The sequence below is a fragment of the Diceros bicornis genome, chromosome 21 (assembly GCF_020826845.1).
Source record: "Diceros bicornis minor isolate mBicDic1 chromosome 21, mDicBic1.mat.cur, whole genome shotgun sequence".
Classification (NCBI taxonomy): Eukaryota; Metazoa; Chordata; class Mammalia; order Perissodactyla; family Rhinocerotidae; genus Diceros; species Diceros bicornis.
Genome location: NC_080760.1, coordinates 20,642,574 through 20,665,199, shown reverse-complemented (window position 1 = coordinate 20,665,199; position 22,626 = coordinate 20,642,574). Strand labels below are relative to the sequence as shown.

Below are 22,626 nucleotides of genomic sequence, written 5' to 3'. Positions count from 1 at the left end.
ACTAGAAGCAATTTAGATTGTTTCAAAATATAATTAAGGAGTGGAGGAAGGTTTTAAACATTTTTCTTATTTTGACACTGACTTTCCAGGTAAAGTTAGGTTTAAAAATTGAGATCCCAAGATGCTTACTTTCTTTGCTGCTTTGTTTTTATGCTGAACTAAGTTTATTTTGAGGTGAGAGGAAGGTCATTTAGATGAGTGCATCGTTTTTAGTTCATTCTGTGCTAGAGCTATTAATAGGAAACATAGCTCTGGTCTATTAAAATGTGATGTAGCTCCTTTTAATGGTTCTATGCACACAACTAACATAACATAACAAAAATGTATGATAGAATTCTGAAATAATATGCAATAATAAATGAAATTTTCATTTCATTTGATAAACCTGGAAAAAGATTTGACACCAGGTTTCTTGGAGTTTTTTTTTTTTAACTGAGGAAAGTATTTAAAAAGTGTTTTGTTTGTTTAGACAGAGATTGGGCTTTCCATTTAAGTGAGAAGAGAGACCAAGAAGTTTGTTGTATATTGATTTGAGAATTGTTACTGGTTAATATATTGAAACATTTTTAAGGGAAAAAAAGAAAGGCTTGGAAAATCAAATGTAAACTGAATCTGTTTGCAGTGGGTGGTTGAAGGTTCAGCCTTAGTTGACTGCAGTGAAGAGGGCTGGGAGTAAAGTACCCCTCTCTAGATTGAATGATCTCTAAGTACATAGTAGATGCATTTTTCAGAGAACCAGCACTGTCATAATTTAAAAGGCTAATGTGATTTGTGTCATCATTTTCTTTTAGATCTGATGACTGCAGAAAAGCAATTGTTTTATGCTTATCTAGTTCACTTGGTCTGAAGATTCTTAATTCTGATGTTTGGGGCAATATGTGAAGATGTAGGCATGCCCTTTCTAAGATACTTAAGAAAAAATTCATGTATGTTTTAAATAGTAGCTTCCCCTTGGTCAGGGTGGTTAATAGTGCTAAATATTAATGAACTGCTGTCTTTGCAAATGAATGTTTTATTCCATGCAAAGCACTTTGAGTCCTAAATGAATTTTACTTTTTGTGTAACAGATTGTTGGTAGTTACGTCTGATGAGTCTTGCATGCAAAGGCGAGATGTATTCTGCAACTCAGTTTAGAGTTGTGACTATAGAAATACTTGGTATGTGGATCTTTAAGAAATTATTTAAAAGATGCAAAAGTGTGATAGTTCTCTTTCTAAAATGTGAATGTATATGTAAGCATTAAAACAAATTGAAACTGTGTTATTTTAAAGGTCAGTTCTATCACCTTGTTCTATCAAAATGCTACTATAAAATATGTCAGTTAGACAAATAGCTTTATCTTAGTTTAAGAGAATGAAAATGAGACCCAACGCGATCTTTTTGCTAATTCTACAAATTCTCCAATATTTAGAAGTCGCTGGAGTTCTGGAGTAGGTGGAAGTGGAGGAGGATCCTCTGGTAGGTCGTCAGCTGGAGCTCGAGATTCCCGCCGACAGACTCGAGTTATTCGGACGGGACGGGATCGAGGGTCTGGGCTTTTGGGCAGTCAGCCCCAGCCAGTTATTCCAGCATCCGTCATTCCAGAGGAGCTAATTTCACAGGTGTGGATCTTGTAGAACACTTAATGTAAGACAACAGGACAAGGGAGATTTAACTGAATATAGTGGGCTGTAGTCATGTCTCATGTTATGAATCGTGAGATGCTGCTTTTCTGTATTGATCCTAGAAAGCCGATTTTGATAAAGACTTTATCAAAAGAAAATTAGCATAGCACTCTTTTATTTCAGGCGCAAGTCGTTTTACAAGGCAAATCCAGAAGTGTCATTATTCGGGAACTTCAACGAACAAATCTCGATGTAAACCTTGCTGTAAATAATTTACTTAGCCGGGATGATGAAGATGGAGATGATGGGGATGATACAGCCAGTGAATCTTATTTGCCTGGAGGTTGGTGGATCACCATCATGGTTTTCTCATCTCTGGAGGGAGAGATTTTTTTTACCTACGGAATAGAATTTTAAAGTACAGTGGATTTTCTGACATTTCTTTCCAAGGTGGTAGATATTTCTCACTAGAATGCTTGATTTGATTGTGAAATTCTTTTTAAGGGAAAATGGAGAAATGTTTTTGCTCAGTGGATTTGTGTTTGGTCCTAATAAAGACATGAATATGTGTGCATGGCTTTATCACTTGCTCACAGATGACTCTGGAATGTTGTTTTTTGATGCCCTTATTACTGAATATGTAATAACTGAACTGTATTTACGTTTTGACTGTATTATCTCCGTGATGTCACAAGTATCTTAAAAGAGATCTTTTTTCTTGTGATTATTTAGTAGGTAGCCCAAGGGGCAATCGTGCATTTGATGTTCCTTAAAATCTTTGTTAATAATGTTAACTTTATTTCCTAGGTAGTTGTTGCTTTTTCCCTCAGGTTATGTCAGTAGTCAGTCCCTGATTTTAATCTGTTGTAATTTTTAGAGATCTTTCAATTGGTCTACAGATATTTTCTCTATATCTGCTTCATTTGTATTTGTTTCTGTTTATAGAGGATCTTATGTCTCTTCTTGATGCTGACATTCATTCTGCCCACCCAAGTGTCATTATTGATGCGGATGCCATGTTTTCTGAAGACATTAGCTATTTTGGTTACCCTTCTTTTCGTCGTTCATCACTTTCCAGGCTAGGCTCCTCTCGAGGTAATTTTGCATTTATTTCTTGTAATCATTGGCTGGCTGTATGGAGAGATAGTGGTAGGATTCACTATATTTGAACTTTTAATATTACAGTAGATGAAATCATTACTTAGTGTTTTTGGATGCTTTGGCATTAAAACTAGTTATTTTTGATTTTGAAGAGCCACAATAGGACTTTAGAGATGATCTTATCTACATTGTGGAATACTTCTCAAGAGTTATGACTTACCTAACTATATTTTTAATTAGGCATATGGATTCTGAACTAAAAGCAGAATTCTACTTTACAGTGACATGCAGCATTCAGAAAACAAGTCTCTTTAATTTATTTGATTAAAATAAAGTGATTATTCGGTTCATGTTAAATCCTGGTTAGATGGAAGAGTGAAATAGGAAAAAACTTACTAGAATGGGATTGGCCAATAATAAATATATAGAAATGTCTAGCTTATTAAAATGCTATTTTCAAAAGTGTGAAATCCTTAAAAGATATAGTACATAGTAGAGGTTAGAAAGAAGATTTTGAAATCATACAAATATAAGACTTTCTTTGTATATGTTGGCATAGATTTAGCTTGCATTTTAACTTTTCTTAAGACAATATTTTTACTTTCCAGAATGTCAAACCACTTGATTCAAATAACAGACAAGGATCAGCTGTATTATTTACTAATCATTAGTCAACTGGAAAAGATACCATATAATATTAAGACCTTGCTGCAAATACCTAGTACTTAAAAGCAGAGTTTTAAAATAATGAACCTATGATGATCTTTTAATATATTGAACCTATTATGTAATAGTTTTAAGAATTTTTTAAATAAATGCATACTTTACTGCCTTAAATGCATCAAGTATTGCATTTTCAAATATTCAATATCTAACACAAATAATTCTTTCTAAATTTCTCCCGTTTGTGTTTCCTTAGGTCATCATTCTCTGTAGCATTGTTTAGTTTGAACCATATGAAATTGCTGGTACTTGACCATTTTTGACCTGCATGGGTGGCAATTTCATATGGTTCAACTTAATATTGTTTTTAATCCTTCTTATCCAAGCCTTGGAAAGTATATTTTGATTACCTATTTAAAAGATAATATATGAGCAAACTGAAAAAAACTGGCTTTAGAGAGTTCGTAGGGCGGTTGCAGGGGAAGCATTTTGTAAGAAAATCTTTCTATAAAGATTCTTAAAAGAAAAAAATTTCCTGTCTGTTTTCCCAAAAATTTTTAAGTAAGACTTATCCATAAAAATCCAGCCTATAAAATTACTCTAAACAAGGGCTTTGATTATAAAAAGTTTTATAGTTAATGTTAATGGGTTTGTAGTTTAACCTTGTCGAGTTTTTTTCCTGTATGTGTAGTTTTTTTTAATAACTGAAGACTTTCTAACAAATACTCTTTTTTAAAATTTTGTATGTATCTAATGTGTTGAAATTCTAATTTATGCACATTTGTGAATAGATAAATAAAAAGTTATGGTAAGCATTTTTAATGAGATCCCAAAATTTTAAACTCCATTTAAAAAACCCAGTTTAAAGTAAAGCAGTTGTGCTCTAAAAACATGTAATTGGAAGTCAGAAAAGTCTGCCTCTACATAGTTCTGAAAAATACTAGTTGATAATTTTCATAGATTCTCTTGAAAGAGTTAATGTTTTGAATGTTGCATGTCAGGCTTATTAGATATACATTTACATTAAATTTTTGTGAGTAGATAAACTGCTGTTAGTTGCATCCTGAAGGGTCTTTACTAGAGAGTGGCTTACTTTTATCCCACTGGTGTGACCCAATTGCATACCAGTTCTCCTTCTTCCCTTAGAGAGAGACTCTGAGCTGTTGCGTGAACGTGAATCTGTTTTACGTTTACGTGAACGAAGGTGGCTTGATGGAGCCTCATTTGATAATGAAAGGGGCTCTACCAGCAAGGAAGGAGAGCCAAACTTGGATAAGAAGAATACACCTGTTCAAAGTCCAGTATCTCTAGGAGAAGATTTGCAGTGGTGGCCTGATAAGGTATTTGGAAAAAAATCTCCACCCGTTCCATTTAAATGGATTTCTGGCAACTTCCCCCTCCCGCCCCGGGCACCTCCCCCCCATAAAAAAGGTCTCTATTTTATTTCAGATTTTTGTACTACCATTATATATTAAAAAACACACACATACACAGACATAAAGTGATATTTTTATTTTGTTTTAAAATATAAGTAGAGCATCTTTAATTTGGCACCACATGAGTCATCTTAATATTTGTTCAGTGGTGCTATTTTTTTTCTACTTGACGAAGTAAATCAGAGAAATTGAAATGGTAGTTCCAGATAACACATCAGCATTCTGTTTCAGGACTTCTTTTTTTGTGATAAATACTCCAGTAACTGATGGTGTATCCCTTGGTAGAAATTTGTTTTGTAATGTCAAGTGGACCCCAGTTTCTGCAGGGCGGGTTTGTGGTCATTGATACATGCATGTCGGGGCAAGATTAGGGATCTGTGTTTCTTTGATTAGTTAGCTGTCCTGTTTGATGGCAGCGAATTCTGACAGGCTTTTGCTCTAAATGCTGTGGGAGACAAAACAGGCTGAACAGGAATGGACTTGGGGGAGTTCTGCTCTGCATCCCGAGCAGTACGATGACTGGCTTCTATTCTAGAAAGCATCCAGAATTTAAGTTGATTTGAATGTTTAAAAATCCATCACGGCCACAAGTGAAACAGAGCCTGTGCATCCTATTGATGGTACATAGGTTTCATTGTTTTAGGTGATTGGTAATTCATCTTCAAAGGCTGCTATAGGAAGCAGTATGTTTTTCATCTCTTTTTTGGAGTGCCTGTTTCTTCTTATTTCCAGAGCCAGTAGGAAATTTTCTTAAGTACAACTAAAGTAAAAGAGAAGATAAGAACTTTGAGGTTAATCTCTAGCAAACAGGGAGATTCTGATAGGGATTTCTTTTCTTTCATTGAAGTTGAATTTATATTTGGGGTATTAAAGGAAAATATTGTTTAACTTTCTGAATTTGTTTATTTTTCATAGTTATTGTGAATCTTGAGGTAGTTCGTTTATTTTCCTCTGCATTCAGCTCATGTGGAAAGCTTGAATGCAAGAAGGAACATGAATTTTAATCAGTCTCTTCGTAAACAAAAGGTTATTCTGGTTTTTTTGGCAGCTGACAAACTTTCCCTGAATTGCATTCTGTTACTTATTTCCATAAAACTAGAAATGTCTCAAGTTCTACTTTTACTTCAAATGGCAGGAGGTGATTTAAACCACTGGGCTTTTTCTTCTTTTTTTTTTTTAATACGTTGTTCTGTGTTTCCTATTTCTCTTGCCTGGATCATATTAGGCCTGTGTCTACTTCCATTGGCAGGAAGTAATAGAGGACTCATGAATCTTGTTTTAATAGTTGCATCGCATATATATTAGTCTAGACTTCTTTATCATGTGTTATTTTTGATTAATGAAAGTGTTTTGAACAGTACAAGTTTAGCACACTTTTTCCCTGGCCAGTGTACCCTCTGTTAGATTTAGCCAGTCTTTGTTGGCCTTTACTGATAGGCATGTTTTTAGGTACAACTTGTTTTCAGAGATAGTTACTAAGTGCATCCTGAAATTTTGACACGCTACAGACTTTACTTAGTGTATTATTTCCTTGGTTTGTTTAGACGTTGAACGAGGCAGGAATAGCAATATGTGAAACAAAGTGTGTCCTACCTCCTACCTATACCTTTTTTCCTAGAAACCAAACACCTAATTTAAAATCTTGTCATTGAAGGGGCCGGCCCTATTGCTTGGCAGTTAAGTGGGCGTGCTCCGCTGCTGGCGGCCCGGGTTCGGATCCCGGGCATGCACCGACTCACCACTTGTCAGGCGGTGCTGTGGCGGTGTCCCGCATAAAGTGGAAGAAGATCAGCACGAATGTTAGCTCAGGGCCAGTCTTCCTCAGCAAAAAGAGGAGGATTGGCATGGATGTTAGCTCAGGGCTGATCTATCTCAAAAAAAAAAAATCTTGTCATTGAAAAAGAACCACTTTTTATTAACTAATGATTGAAATTTAGACATCAAAAATTTATTTCAGGGAAAGAAAACAGTTTAAGCCTAATTAAACTATTGAACATTATCACAGTTATTAACAAATACCAGTAGATGCTTGTTTGCAGGGCTGAATGCTACACTTACAAAGAGAATGCAGAAAGTTATTAAAGGAAAAAAGGACCTTACCTTCAGGTGACTTTAGGACAATATGCAAAACTATCATGGGGGTGCATAGGATAAATACCACTTTAAGAAACAGGCAAGGGCCGGCCCCGTGGCTTGGTGGTTAAGTGCACGTGCTTCGCTGCTGGCGGCCGGGGTTCGGATCCCGGGTACGCACTGACGCACCGCTTCTCTGGCCATGCTGAGGCCGTGTCCCACGTACAGCAACTGGAGGGATGTGCAACTATGACATACAACTACCTACTGAGGCTTTGGGGGGAAAATAAATAAATAAATAAAATTATTAAAAAAAAAAAAAAGGGCCGGCCCCGTGGCTTAGCAGTTAAGTGCGCGCGCTCTGCTACTGGCGGCTGGCGTTCGGATCCTGGGCACGTACCGCCGCACTGCTCTTCCGGCCATGCTGAGGCTGTGTCCCACGTACAGCAACTAGAAGGATGTGCAGCTATGACATACAACTATTTACTGGGGCTTTGGGGGAAAAATAAATAAATAAATAAAATTATTAAAAAAAAAAAAGAAACAGGCAATAATGAAGGACCATATTGGTCCTCCAAAATTGGGGGTAGTGATCCCTGAGGAGTAGAAGGTTTTTGGGGAAGGCTTAATAGGGGATGGAGAGTGCAGGGAGATAGGGCATCAGAGTGCACTACTTGGAAATAGTCTCTCTCTCTCTCTTTTTTTTGGTCAAAATATGCATTCCAGCTTAGTTTCAGAAATGACCTAATGTAATATTTTTAAATTATAAGTTTGATTAGTGTCTGTAGAATTTTCATTCTTCATTTTTTTAGGGTACATGAGAAATTCTATTGATAAATTATCTGAATTATAGACTTTTCCATTTAGAGGAACAGCCACTTCTTCAGAATTTCACCATTTTGTAGTCTAATAAAGCTCCTTTAATGGTGAAATATTTTCTTTAAATACAGTATAATCTTGAAATGAAAATATTTGAGGCAACTTCAAACTTTAAATATTTCCATGAATTATTCTTTCATTTTAATGCCAAAACTAGTATAAAAGCATAATTGGAAATTATCACAGTGATGTTGAAAACTCCATGAAGACAGAGGTGAGGGTCGCTCAATCAGTATTAATTTAGTGGCCTTGATTAAATGCATACTGTCTGTTAAGCCTTTTGCTTAGGTGTTAGGGTGAAAATTTTGTAGGAAGGCAGAAAAATGATGTTAATACTTTCAAGAAAGTAAAATAATAGAATTAGGTGCAAGGCTCTTTGGGGAATTGCAGGAGGCCACATGGAGTGATTACTAAGAGTGTGGACTCTGGAGCCAGACTGCTGGAGTTCGGATCCTGGCTCTGCCGCGTACTAGCTATGCGGCTTGGTCAATTCTTTAACCTCCCTGGGCCTTTGTTTTCTCATCTGTAAGATGGGCTTAATGGTTTTTACCTCAGGGGATTGTCATAAGAATTAAATGAGTTAGTATGTGTAAAGTGTAAAGAGCAAAGGGAAGCAGGATTCTGTTCCCTAAAGTGAACAGGCAGTTTCTGCAGGTCCTGGAGGGTGAGAGAGCCCAGTGGGTTTGGATATTCCAAGTAGGTCCATGTGGCAGTAGTATTTTGTGTGCCAGGTTCTCTGCCAGTAGAGAATTGGCACAAGCTGAAAGAGATACATGCCATGCCCCTAGTCTGACTGGACTAGAATGCAGGGAATGAAAACATTTTATTACAATAATAATTTAGCATAATAGGAAATTAACAGGCAGTCTTTATGTACCAAAGTGAGACATGGAGGGAGTGCCTAAGTCTGTGCCTCTAAGTCCAAGTCTCTGATGTTCACCAGCCAAGTTTATACTAGTTTGTGAGTTGGTTTACCCAACTTTCTTATTAATTCTGTCCTTCCCCTAATCCATCCATCTGTGCACCTTTGCTTCCTTCCCTCCCCCCCTTCCCCCCCACTTTTCTCTCCCCCCATCTCTGTTCCTCCCTCTCTTTGCTTTTTGTACTTTATGTTTCTGGAAGTAGCTTTGATAATGCAGTTTGTTTTATGAGAAGATGAAATCTTTCAATTAGGTGATGATCTGACATGGCTCCATTTTCATTTCTCAGTCATTTTTGCAATTTACTTTTCTCGGACTAGAAATGCAGTTTTGTGTTGCTGAAGGTGTACATGTAAATTGTAACTATACATGTATTTATACCAACCTACTTCCAACCAGAATCTAAAGTGACTTACAAGGGGAAGAAAAATGCAGTTACAGTAGTAACAAAGACTGTTAGAGTAGAATGCAAAGATAAGAGCTAAGTAATCAATATTGAAGGGAGAGGAGGGAGAAAAATTACATGGAAATCCATGCTAAGTAAATCTGCTGAAACTAAACATTGAAACTTCACTTTGTGCCCTGTAACAAAATAAACCCTTTCAGCACACATGCTTGATTTTCAGTAAGCTGTCAGAGAGGAGTTTGTTGAGAGTTTTATGGTGGGTGATGAAGAAATAAAACTGATTCAGCAAGTCAGTACTGTTAATTAACAGTCACATCCCTTACTGTTCTGGACCTATTTTCATACAGTCTAGGAGAAATAAGATAATTTATTCCCTCTGGCTTTTGAATTGTAGAGTTGTTATTCTCAGTTTCTTTGAATGGTATTGAGAGGAAGTAGCCCCATGACATTTGGCTCCTTACTTAAGCTGTTTGGAGCAGCCTTTTTGTTGTAACTAGTCGACCAAACTTGTGGGTCACAGTGCTTCACCTCCAGGGTTCTAGCAGTGGAAGTTGGGTGGGAGAGGTCTTTATTTTTTTTTTTTTATTGACACTTAGAAGCTTCCAGGAAGTATCCGTTAAGAATTAGCTAGGTGTGTCACAAATGTAATTTAATAATGAAGTAAGGGCAAAAGGAGAAATGGTCATAAAAAGGAAAAGAAGCCAGGCATAAGGAGACTATGGAAAAGTAGATAGGCAAGGAGAAACCAAGTGTGAATAAATATAGTTGACCAAGTTGTGCTGCGTAACCTGTAGTTGTATGCCATCCATTTCAGCATAATACACAGGACGTCACTGTTGGAGCTGGTACTTAATGGGAAAACTAGTGTTTGCTGATAATAGGAAAATTAAAAAAAAAAAAGATGAAAACCAAGGTTTTTTTTTGTGTTTTTTTTTTTTTTTTTTTGTGAGGAATATCAGCCCTGAGCTAACATCCGTGCTAATCCTCCCCTTTTTGCTGAGGAACACTGGCTCTGAGCTAACATCTATTGCCAATCCTCCTCCTTTTTTTCCCCCAAAGCCCCAGTAGATAGTTGTATGTCATAGTTGCACATCCTTCTAGTTGCTGTATGTGGGACGCGACCTCAGCATGGCCGGAGAAGCAGTGCGTCGGTGCGCGCCCGGGATCCGAACCTGGGCCGCCAGTAGCGGAGTGCGCGCACTTAACTGCTCAGCCACAGGGCCGGCCCCGAAAACCAAGTTTTGTGGGGAGAAATTTAAGAATAGAAAGACCAACTTTTTCAAAATATAGATTACTAAATGCAGATGTAGGGGTGGGAGTTCATGTTTCTGGGCTGAGTGATTTTTTTTTTTTTAAGCTTTGGCCACTAGGTAATTTTCATCATATTTTTGGCAGTTTTCCTCTCTCTTTGGGGAAGAGTTTCTAGTTTGATTGGTAACCTGTTTATTGTTATTCAGATAGTTGCAAATTTACTGATTATAATGATTTGAGTTTTGTTAAAAATCACATGCAGTGAAATGTGTTCACAGTATGATCAGTACTAGATTGGAGGTGAGAATACAATGCTTAGGGGTTCAGAGTAGGGAATGACTAATACCGCCTGAGCGATTTGGCAAAGACTTCACAGAGGAGATGACATTTAAGCAGCATTTTTAAGGTTAAGTAGGTGTTGACCAAGATGCAGAGGCATTCTAAACATATCAAGCATGGGCCTGGAGTCATGAAAGGTCACAGTGTGTTTGTGTTTGCAGAATAAAGAGAAATTCAGAACTGCTGCTCCGTGGTAGACAGTGGGAGAAGAGCAAGGTGAGCAAGGCTGTAAGGGTCCCTAGACAACCTGTGAGAGTTGAGATGCTCTGCAGCCACTAGGAAGCCAACAGAATTCTTAGAGAAGTAACATGATGAGATTGGTGAGGTTTGGTTTTGTTTTTAAGGAAGTGAACACTGTTGGCATTGTGGGAGAAAGACAGAAACAGGAAAAATCTAGAGTCAGTTAGGAGACTGGTATAATTGTTAAAGAAAGGAATTGTGAGGATCTCAACCAAGGCAATGGCAGTGGGGACAAGAGGAAGGGAAGAACCTGAGAGGGGTTTGAGGAAGGTGCGGCACTGGTTCGCTAGTCATCGTGTTGTTGAGAGAAGAGGAGGAGGAGTTGAGGAGAGGCCCAGGTTCTCTCGTCTCTCTCCTGGTACGGGGGGGTGGCGGATGTCATTCATGGAGATAGGGCCTTCAGAGGACCTGCAGCTTTGGAGGAGATGATGAATTCATTTTGGAGATGTTATGGTGCTTTTAAGACATCCATCCAGGTAGAGAGCTCTTGCAGGGCAGTCTGGAGATAGGAGATTTACATGTTTAAAAGCACGGTGCCCTCGTGGATGCAGTCACTAAGGCTGAGAGTGGAGCATAATTTGAATAAAGGGACAAGGACAGAATCTGGGGCAGGGAGTGCATGGTGGGGTATGAGGGAGATGGAGAAGATAGTCATGAAGATAGGAGGAAGACCCACAAAGAGTGGTGACCTGTGCACAGGGGAGAGGAGAGGTTCCAAACTGACGATGAACAGGGTCAAATGGTTTGAAGAGTTTAAAGAGAAGATGGATTGATAAAGTGCATGGGGCCTTGATATGGATGTTGAAAGTGCAGTTACAGCTGTTAGTGAAATCTGGTAAGGTGAAACATATGCCAAGTAAGTAACAGTTCACTTTACCATGAGTAGGATTGAAGAAGAGATGAGTTTGGATGGTGGTTGGGGTTATGAGAGAGAGGGTTGCATCCATTGTGTGTGAGGTTTACCTTTAAAGAGGAGAGAAGGACACTTCTTTCTCTGAGATGGTGGGGGTGGGGAGAGGAGAGAATGGTGTTTTTTCATTAAATAAATCTGGAAGTAGGAATATTCAGGAAGCTTGTGCTTTCTGGGTGAGTAGGAGATGAAGTCAGGGGAGCACAGTAATCATAGTTGAATTTCCTTGAGCACTTATTTGTGCTGAGGCCTGTGCTGTTTACTTTTTATATGTTACTTTATTTGGTTTTTATCCCCTCCCCCAGTGTATTATTATTATACCCATTTTAGAGGTGAAGAATTGGGTTCAGAGAAATTACATAACTTAGCTGATATCACATACTTAATAAGTGTTGGATCCAAGTTTTGGACTCACTTGGTCTGATTCCAGCATCTTTTTGACCAAGGTGTCGGGAAGGAAGTGTGAAGTAGAAATGTTAAGATTTGACGCAGCAGCCATGGAGAAAGTAGACAGTGGTTTTCAGATATGTTGAAAGGAAGAGAGGAATTGCTAACTTGGAGAATTTCAAATTTGGTCTCTTTCCCATCCTTCTATTGAAGTGACTGGAAAACAGGGCTGACGATACTGGTAAAATAGAAGATTAAAATTAGTGTTCTTTCTGTACAACTCTGAGGCATAACCTGTTGTTCTTGTATTACAAATCTTGGCAGATGTCATGGGCGTTAGCTGAGCACCATAACCCATCTGAGAAAATAAGGTTGAAATTTGACAGAAAACCAAAAAGACACCATTAGCTTAGCATCCTCTGGAGCCAGGATTCCAGAGAGCAGAGAAGTGGTGTACAGACCAAAGCAAAAAGTACAATCCAAAGTCTGTTTTTGGCAAGTTTTGCTGTGAGGTTTCTGGGTAGTTTTATGACTCTGATCATATTGGTCTTATGTAAAAAAAATTATCATTGATACTGTTTGTTTATATTTATTATCCATGCTTTTTATAATTTAATTGCATTCCAACTCATTGCATGTGCATTGCCTTAAAACTAGATGAACTTTTACCTTAAAAAACAACATAGACATTTGTTTCAGCAGCTTGGGAGAGCCTACAGGAAGGAATCACCTGTTTTGACACTCGGCTTTCCCTGCTTCAATTCCTTATTGTGGTTTTTCCCCTTCATTTAAACAGTTCATTTATTGAGCACCTACTTTGTGCACTATTCTAAGAACTCAAGATACAGTGGTGAACACGACAAAGTTTATGTTCGAGTAAGATAGACTATAAACAAGTAAATATACGTCAAGTTGTGAAATGCTATGAACTAAAAAGAAAGCAGAGTAATAAGCTAGAATATGAGAGTGGTGGTTTTGTAGATAGTGTGGTCAGAGAAAGTCTTGTTTAAGCAGACTTGATTGAGGAGAGAGAGTGAGTCACCTGAGAAACAAGGCAAGAGAACAACAAGGACCTGGTGGGGTCCTGGCGGACATGGTCCAGGAGCAGGGAGAAGGTCAGTGTGACTGGAGTGGAGTGAGTTCAGGCAGGGAGCGGGGCCACATTGTGGAGGGCCTTGCAGGCTGTGCCAAAGACTTTGCATAGCTATGGTTTGTGTGTTCACATAATTAATCCAGATTTGATGTAGTGATTAAAGTGTCGTATGCAAATCATCAGGTTTGGCAATTGTTATGTTTATATACCATTGTATTATTTTTACATTACAGGATGGAACAAAATTCATCTGTATTGGGGCTTTATATTCTGAGCTTTTGGCTGTCAGCAGTAAAGGAGAACTTTATCAGTGGAAGTGGAATGAATCTGAGCCGTACAGAAATGCACAGGTATTTTACTATATTAAATCTTACATCGAATAGCTCTACATACCAACATACAAAATGGTAATCATTTTTCTTGTACTTTCAAAGAATCCTTCATTACATCATCCACGAGCAACATTTTTGGGGCTAACCAATGAAAAGATAGTCCTCCTGTCTGCAAATAGCATAAGAGCAACTGTAGCTACAGAAAATAACAAGGTATGAAACACTTTGCATTGAATGATAACCATTTCATGCTTAAATTCTTGGGTTTCTTCCTCTCCCTGCCCCTTTTCCATCTTTTCATTTTCTATCTTTCTAACTAGATCCACGAATATAATGTGTCTCAAGCGTTAGTATAGTTAAAGTAATCTAATGTATAATCTTTTTGTTGCTGGTTTATCTCTATATTATAATCCAACTTTAGGGTAGCTTTCTACTTTAAGGGAAGGAAAAAAGTATTCAAGATCAGTGCTGACAAAGGAGGAGATATTGAAAAGCCATAATAGATAGATTGAGAAAGTTATACCTCAGATGATCAGTCTGGCTTTAGAGTCACTAAATTCTTTTAAAAATTATTGGAGCAAATGTTTACTTTTGATTAATGCCTTAGAGATGGCTTTTGACATTCCTTTCAATAACTGCTCTTTTGATTTATTTGTGTGAAGAAAGTATTTTAGTTTCTACTCTTACTAAGAACCTTTTGTTAATTACTTATTTTTCTAACATTTAGCTTAAAACATTTTAGAATTCCGTCCATAGAGTATGTATAGCTTGCCCTAGTTTTGACCACAATCCTTGTGAAAAGAATACTCGTTTTTATTTAAATCTCTAATATTTTATTCTTTAGGTTGCTACATGGGTGGATGAAACTTTAAGTTCTGTGGCTTCTAAATTAGAGCACACTGCTCAGACTTACTCAGAACTTCAAGGCGAACGGATTGTTTCTTTACACTGCTGTGCCCTTTACACCTGCGCCCAGCTAGAGAACAATTTATATTGGTGGTGAGTATGCATGGAGGGGGATTTCTTCTCTGTGATGGCTTTTACGTGCAGAGATAGGTGCTCTGAGTGCTGGAATACCAGTGTGAAAGGTCAGTCGAAAGATAATGCCAGACAGAGAGGGAAATTCCACTCTGGAGCAAAGGAACGTGGAAAACCTTAGAAAAAGAAAAGCTCATCAAAGTAATGCATACTTGGTGACTATAATTATGAAATTTTATAAAGGTATAAAGTAGAAACAAAAATCACCTATAATCCCAGAACCCAAAGATAACTACTGTTAACATTTAGGGGTATTTTAATCCTTTTCTCCTATACATAAATGTGTGCTTTGCTTTTACATAATTGGAAGCATAGGTTATGCTTTCTTCATTCAACAGTATTACTTAAAATATAATTTTAAAAGATATTAAAGTATTTCATTCTATGCATATTCTATGCCTCAATTATTCCTTTACTGTTAGAAAAGAACTTTAAATGTATTCTCGGTTATGTTTTAAGGAGTTATCAGTAAATATGCATTGGCAGAAATAATATACAGGGGAATCTACTGATGAAATATAATTATTTGGAAAAAAATAACAAATGATGAATTTCCTGCACTTTTTAATCCTAAAGGTTTAAGTAAAATGGATCCAGTTATGTTTTAAATCTATGATCAAGTTACGATTAAGAATAAGTTGTACATGTTAATATTATTCTGAAGCAAAAATATTAGAGAAGGAATATACCAGAAGTGCTTAAATAGTAAATAATGTGTAATTTCAGATTTATTTAATGGGCTTCTTTGCTGCTTGTTTGACCAATTTATGCTTTTCCTTTTCAGGGGTGTAGTCCCTTTTAGTCAAAGGAAAAAAATGTTAGAGAAAGCTAGAGCAAAAAATAAAAAGCCCAAATCTAGTGCTGGTATTTCTTCCATGCCAAACATCACTGTTGGTACCCAGGTGAGTGATTAGAATTAAGCCTGTTCTAAGGGACATTGTTTCTCTTCAAAATCACTTTCTTCCTCTGTAAGTAATTTCCGTACAAGCAATTTTATAAATGAATGTCATTTGAAGGGCCAGGTTCTGGTAGCATGTATGTGCCCCATCCCTCTTTATTCAGTAGTTGAGTAACGTACAGATGCTGCCCTGATGTTAGTAGGTTGGTTTCCCTATGGGGCAGGGTTCCTAGATTTGTCTGATTTTAAGAATCATTTGGTACTTAAATGCAGAGTCAAGAGCCCCTTACCTGAAATGTTTCTTCAGTTTCTTTGGTGCTATGGTCCAGGCATCATTGTGTTTAACAAACATCCCAGGGGATTCTTACGACCAAGCAGTTTGCAAGATACTGCTTTCTGGAGGTATTGTCAGCGTGAGGCAGGAGACTTCGTCAAATCCCTGTGTTTCTACCAGTTTTCTGTTTTTTGACTCCGAGATGATTTTAGGTTCCTATACATATCTTATGGAAGGTCATTTTTCTCATACCCCAGTGGTTCTCCAGGTGTGGTCCAAGGACTCCTGCTGGCTTCTCGACCCTTTCAGGGAGTCTGCAGAATCCTCCTTTTTCCAGTTACGTATCTGTGTGTGGCTGAACTGCCTTCATATACTTTAGTCCAAGTAACATATTGCAGCAGGTTGAAGGCAGAAGCAGACATGGAAATCCAGCTGTCTTCTATTAAGTCAGACATTAAGAGATTTGCAAAAATGTAAACAGTGCCACTTTTCTCGATGATTTTTTTGAAAATGTAGTTATTTTTCCTAAAAATTGTTTATATTGACATGGGGTTTATTACTGTTAAATATTTTTAAGTTTTTCAGTTTTAATTACTAATACATTAAATACCACCTAGATATGACCCACATAAACAAAAGATTTTTGGGTCCTTAGCAATATTTAATAGAGAAAGAGGGTCCGGAGATGAAAAGAGTTTGACAACTATTGTTATACTTCTAATTCATTAGACTCTTAGACAAGTTTATCTTCAGGATAAAACTTAATGCTTATATTCGTTATAGCAGGTGCTGCAACGAAGTTTAAGGATTTTATAATCCCTAACACTTAGACAAATGGTGGTTTTTATTACATAATGTGGTACCTTAAATGTACCTTCTCTTTTTATCTGTGGCTCAGTTTTTTTGTTTTATTCATGGTTGTCTTGTTCTGACCCCTTTGTTTTACCTACTATTTTCGAATATTATTGTTCAGCCTTCCTTATTTATGTTACTTGCTTTGGAGAGATCTCTCTCTTCTAGGAGCTCCCCTTTTCCTATTAAGTTCAAATACTGATTTCTGATGTTCTCAAAGTTCCTTGTTCACTGGACTCACATAATGGCAGGATATCCTAGCAGTTGCCTTATTGGCACGTAGGATGACATTCCTATAGACAAAGAGGGTGAAAAAAATACTTTAAAGATGCACTGAAGAAAAGCTTTAAACAAAATAGCTTGGCACTAAATTGCTGAAAGATACCAACATATTAAAATACATTGGTATAGAACTAAGATTTTGTTTTAAAGCTGTAGAAAACTGGACAATTAAGATAGTCACAGCGACAACAAGGAAAGCATTCATATGTTAATATCTGAAAGGATTGTTGATCACTTAGAGTTTTCAGCTACACCTGCACTCACAGATCATAATTATTGAGTAATGTATTTAACAAATATTCATTGCATGTCTTGTTATATGCCGGACCCTGAATACACACTTCCTTGTCTGTAAGGTGCATTTATTTTTATAAGAAGGCATTAATAAATAACTTACCTTCTAATATATCTTGCCACATTTCTCTTTCAATTATAGCCTTCTTTCTTATTGATCCTCTTTCAGGCTTTAAGTTTTCATCAGAGTCTTTTCTGAAAATTTGTGGATGAAACTTCCCTTTAAGTCACAGCTAAGCAGGACATAACATTTTTTTTTAAGAAGTCGGCTCTTATGGACTATTCATTCTGTGCCACAAAACTATATTTAGTGACACAACTATTTGATGGAACTGCAGCTCTATGCCAGTATTTTCAGTTCCCATACTTCTCAAATGTACCAATGTCACTTATATTTTGTTATAAACCACCAAAAAACATGATCTTCATATATGCCACAGTCAAGTACAACATAATCATTAGTTGTTGGATGACTGAACAGAATGTCAGTAAGATTGGGCTACTGGAGAAATCAAAAGAGATTTCCAAAAGTAATGTTCAGATCTTATTTGGAGCTATTGTTGGTATGTTTGACAGTGTCACCTTGCAAGTTACTGGTTGCAGAGTATGACCTGATGGTGCTCTCTGGCAGTGAGAATTTATAGGATGTTCACTCCTGAACTCATTAACTTCTAACACTAATGTCTACATTTTATTTTTTAATTTGAGAGAAATTTTTAATTTGAGAGAGAAGCCAGAAAGCTTCTGGCTTGTAGAAAACAGCAGTTTTCTGGGGTAAACAAACATCCGTAGAGATGAAGTTACAGCGCATCATGAATTCAGGAAGAAAATAATTTTGAATTATAAGAAACAGACAAAAAACGTAATTGTTTTGTTCACATTTCATTTTTTCAATGACCACCTCTTTAGTTTCTTCTCTGCTGTGTCTTTTCTGTTTTCTTGTAGCAGAATGGTCAGGATATTTGCTGCATGAAATTTTAAAGTTAATTTTTAGCAAATGTGCTAAAATTACTCCTGCTCCTTAATTTTGGGAACATATTTTCTTGATAGAGACCTTTAGGTCAATGCTTTATCAGCCTTCTTGATTGTGTAATATTGTATTTGGAAAACCTAGGAAGCAATACTTTTTTTTTTTTTTTTTGAGGAAGATTAGCCCTGACCCAACATCTGTTGCCAATCCTCCTCTTTTTGCTGAGGAAGACTGGCCGTGGGCTAACATGCATGCCCATCTTCCTCTACTTTATATGGGATATCACCACAGCATGGCTTGACAAGCGATGCGTCGGTCTGCGCCTGGGATCCGAACCCGTGAATCCCAGGCCGTCGAAGTAGAGCACATGAGCTTAACCACTGTGCCAGCGGGCTGGCCCTGGAAGCAGTACTTTCGTATATTGTACTTTCATACATTTGAAATAACTCTGATAGTTTTAAAATTATGTCATCTTGATGGTGATTTTTCTTTTGTTTACTAGGTATGCTTAAGAAATAATCCTCTTTATCATGCTGGAGCAGTTGCATTTTCAATTAGTGCTGGGATTCCTAAAGTTGGTGTCTTAATGGAGTCAGTTTGGAACATGAATGATAGCTGTAGATTTCAACTTAGATCTCCTGAGAGCTTGAAAAGCATGGACAAAGCTAGCAAAACTACTGAAGCTAAGTAAGTACTCTACCCTAACTAATCTTGATTTTACACCATTCTAGTTTGCTCTGTATATGAAGGGGGGTAATCAAGGGAGACTTAGAGGTGTATAGTGATGTATAAAAGTGCTAACAGGATGGGGTCTTGTTAAGGTCCTCAGGAGTTTTGAAAGGAATTGGTAAAATTTACTGTTTGCAACTTGGTTAATATTTGTATATTATAGTTGTTCCTGATGTTCAGTGGCCAGAATGACAGTCTTCAGTTCTCTTTTGATGTCTTGTTTTGTCATTAGAGTATGTGCTTTGCAGGTGTGTATATCGGTAATAATGCAAGGCCAGCTTTCTCCTGCTCTCTCTGTGTTAATCATCTTAGTTTTTATGTGACATCCTGCCTGCATCTTGATGATTGGAAGGGTTTTACAGGTTAATGTGCTGGGAGGGAAACTCTGTAAAGGATTTGTAAAGGATTTGAGTTGGAGGGCTATGCACACAGAAATACCACGGCATTGTGTATAGCCCACGTTCTGGGGCTGGCTTATTGTTTGGGAACCAGCTACACAGATCTTAACACCTGTACTTTTGGAGGCATCTGCTCATCTTGAAAAATATTTATGTATAGTATCATTTAGTTGTTTGTTACATGAACTTAAAAATCTTAGTAAAGTTTTTAAATAACTTTTTTCTTAATCTTATAAAAAGATGTGACCATTACAGCAACATGGAAGAGTAATAATATCACATTCCAGAATAACATTTTAAATATTTTGATGTGTTTTCTTTTTTTCTAAATGTGTGCAGGCATTGCAGAGAAATGATTGGGGATGTAGTATACATATAGGTTTTTAAAGTTTTGAAATTTTTCAGTTTGCTCAAATGATGCTAATGATTGTAATTTTGCTACCTTTGTTGCTATTCCTCTTAATGTTAAAAATGCAAATTGAAATTCAGAAAACACAGGGATTACTGTTAAATAGTTAAAAAATAATCTTTAATAAACCAAAGCTATTGTAATTTATGCCTAATTAAGGTTTTTTGCTTTGTTTTAATGCTCTATCTTGTTTTAAAAAATAGATTTATAGACTATCCTCCTAATTACATTGATTTTTATCCTAAAAATAAAAGTAACACACATTTTCATTGTTCATGAAACTTTGTAAAGAGTGTTTGAAATATTTTTGACATGTACAAATATAAACAAGATTAAAATAGAACATGCTATTTAAATCCTGTAACATAATGAGGTTTTTCAAGATCTTCCTTGACATTTGCCATCTATATTAATAAACTTAGCAGAAGAGCTAAGTGAAATTAGACATTAAGAAGATAATCATTTTCATGTCAAGAGAGTCTTCTTTGCTAGTCATTGAAATGCATTCCCTTTGAAGGCATGTTAGTGATGAGTCAGTGTTGGCTTGCCTCCACCATCAGATTTGCAGAGCAGCCATGAGTATCCACGTGTGCTTATACTGTGTGATTTGCTAAGATGCTGTGGACTATTTCTAAACTCAGCTGAAATTCCAGGTGGGGGTAATAGGAGATGAAGGGGTTAAGATGATGGCCCTGATTACAATATATACCTGAATGATCTCTATATAACAAATATCTGAGTAATATGTAATTTTTCCGACTAAAAATTGACTTCTGCCCTTGAATGAATAAAAATATTTATGTTTTTACCATCTGTAGTATATTATATAGTTGCTGTAGGTATCTTCTTGACTATAATTAATAAAATAACTCAATGAAGGGGGTAGTTTATTAATCCTGTAGCTTCTCATTTCAGTTATAGCAGGTGATGGTTCATCACCAGGTGGTTCAAGAATAAGTTTTTTGTAAACCATTGCGAGTAGAGTTCTTTCTTTGAACTCTAAGAAATTAATGATCTAGTGGGCTTTTTATTTATTTGCCTTTACCATTTTTTCAGTTAAATTGCTGTGTCCAAGGCAGGGTTCACTGAAGTGTGAAACTTGTTTGCTCAAGACGCTTATGATAAAGCCATGTTGATAAATTGACTGTAGCTTTTGTTGTTATTCCTAGATAAGGCTTATCTGAATCATTGTTCCAAGTTGTTGATAGCTTTATATATGGTATATTTTTCTTTCCTATTTTAAAATATTATTAAAAATTTGAAGTATGCTCTGTGTACCTTTTTCAGTACCTAGAATCCTAAAAACATACCATTTTGTACAAGTTTTTAATATTTCATTCCCTTATAAGAATAAACTTGACTTAAAAATAAACCATTTGATAAATTCCTAATATTTCATTTTCTTAATTATAAGGAGAATCTTATTTCTAATCTCAGGCCTGAAAGTAAGCAGGAACCAGTGAAAACGGAAATGGGTCCTCCCCCGTCCCCGGCATCCACGTGCAGTGATGCCTCCTCAATTGCCAGCAGTGCATCGATGCCATATAGTAAGTGTTATGTGTAGTGCACACTGGTCAAGATAAGGTCCCAGGCAGACATCTGTGTTCGGTTTGTTTCTGATTTGAGACAACTCATACCATTTCTAATATCTTTTTATATAAAAATGTTTCTACTAGTTTGTTTTATTTTTTTGTGCAGCTTTATTTAAATAGAACAATAGTATTTTCAGTGTTTTCTATTTCTGTTGTTTTTGACTTATAATTTTTTATAGTATGTAAAATGCATTGCAGTAACAGAAGGAAATAACTGCCACTCAGTAGAATATCTGCCCATCTTTGTTGAGACTGTTGTTACTGTAAATTGGTTATGGCTTGGTCACAACTTTTGCTCAGAATTTGTAGAATTTATAAGTCTAGACTTAGTACTGCACTTTGGATTTAAAGAGTTTTTTTAAGGCTCTTCAAAATAAATTTGTTTTACAGTGCAGTTGCTTTGCACCTGAGGAAAATGAAAGTTAAACTTTAATAGTTATGTGATAGTTTTAAGAACAACCCAACAGATCTTCCGTTTTAAACCTGGGTCAGATAGCCCTAATTTGAGCGCCCAAAATACATTTTTATTTCTTTGCGGTTGTTTGTAGTAGTGTCAATATAGTTAGGCATTAACAGATATGGCCATTTTTTCACTATGAATTCATTTGACATGAAAGTTGGTCATAAAACCTCAATTTATAAAGCAGTAGTTCACGAAATTTCTATTTAGATATCTCAATTATATATCCCTTTAAAAATGATCTTTTTTCCTGTATTTAGATGAAATCTATAAAGTCTCTTTCACGTTTTCTTTTTGGTACTTACCATTTTGTTGTTGTCTAAGAACGACGACGGTCCACCCCTGCCCCGAAGGAGGAGGAAAAGGTGAACGAAGAGCAGTGGTCTCTTCGGGAAGTCGTTTTTGTAGAAGATGTTAAGAATGTTCCTGTTGGCAAGGTTTGTTCAGTATCTAAGAGTTAACTGCTAACTGAATTGTGATGGTATTGGTTATCCAAGAGTTTATTGTTGGTGAGTGTTGATGAGCCCTTTCTTCAGAGCTGCTTTATTTATCCCCTGCAGTGATCTCTTTAATCCCATCCCTTATTCTGATGCAGGTGCCTCCTCTGTCCCTCACAGATAAATAGATGATTCTTATGCCTCTCCTTGAGCATTTATGGTGATATGTTGCTTTTTAAAAAAATGTTATTTTGGAATAATTTTATATTTACAGAAAATTTGCAAAGAGATGTACTACTTTTTGATACAGTCCATTCTTTGGAACTATTAGACAGTTCTAATGGAGATTATTTTCCATA

At 36.6% G+C, this 22,626-nt stretch overlaps 1 protein-coding gene across 6 annotated transcripts in view; it reads left to right on the top strand.

Moving 5' to 3' along the window:
- Positions 1-22,626, top strand: part of UBR5 (ubiquitin protein ligase E3 component n-recognin 5) — a 122,327-nt gene that overhangs the window by 44,764 nt on the left and 54,937 nt on the right. For 4 of the 6 annotated variants that reach the window (XM_058564745.1, XM_058564741.1, XM_058564742.1 and 1 more), the window contains exons 6-16: positions 1,412-1,601; positions 1,788-1,947; positions 2,550-2,699; positions 4,497-4,708; positions 13,536-13,652; positions 13,737-13,847; positions 14,479-14,633; positions 15,457-15,574; positions 18,745-18,929; positions 21,216-21,325; positions 22,155-22,267. In XM_058564745.1, the coding sequence (XP_058420728.1) occupies positions 1,412-1,601; positions 1,788-1,947; positions 2,550-2,699; positions 4,497-4,708; positions 13,536-13,652; positions 13,737-13,847; positions 14,479-14,633; positions 15,457-15,574; positions 18,745-18,929; positions 21,216-21,325; positions 22,155-22,267 (1,621 nt within the window). The remainder of the gene's footprint in view (positions 1-1,411; positions 1,602-1,787; positions 1,948-2,549; positions 2,700-4,496; positions 4,709-13,535; positions 13,653-13,736; positions 13,848-14,478; positions 14,634-15,456; positions 15,575-18,744; positions 18,930-21,215; positions 21,326-22,154; positions 22,268-22,626) is intronic. The other 2 variants (XM_058564744.1, XM_058564743.1) reach the window with 1 other exon arrangement.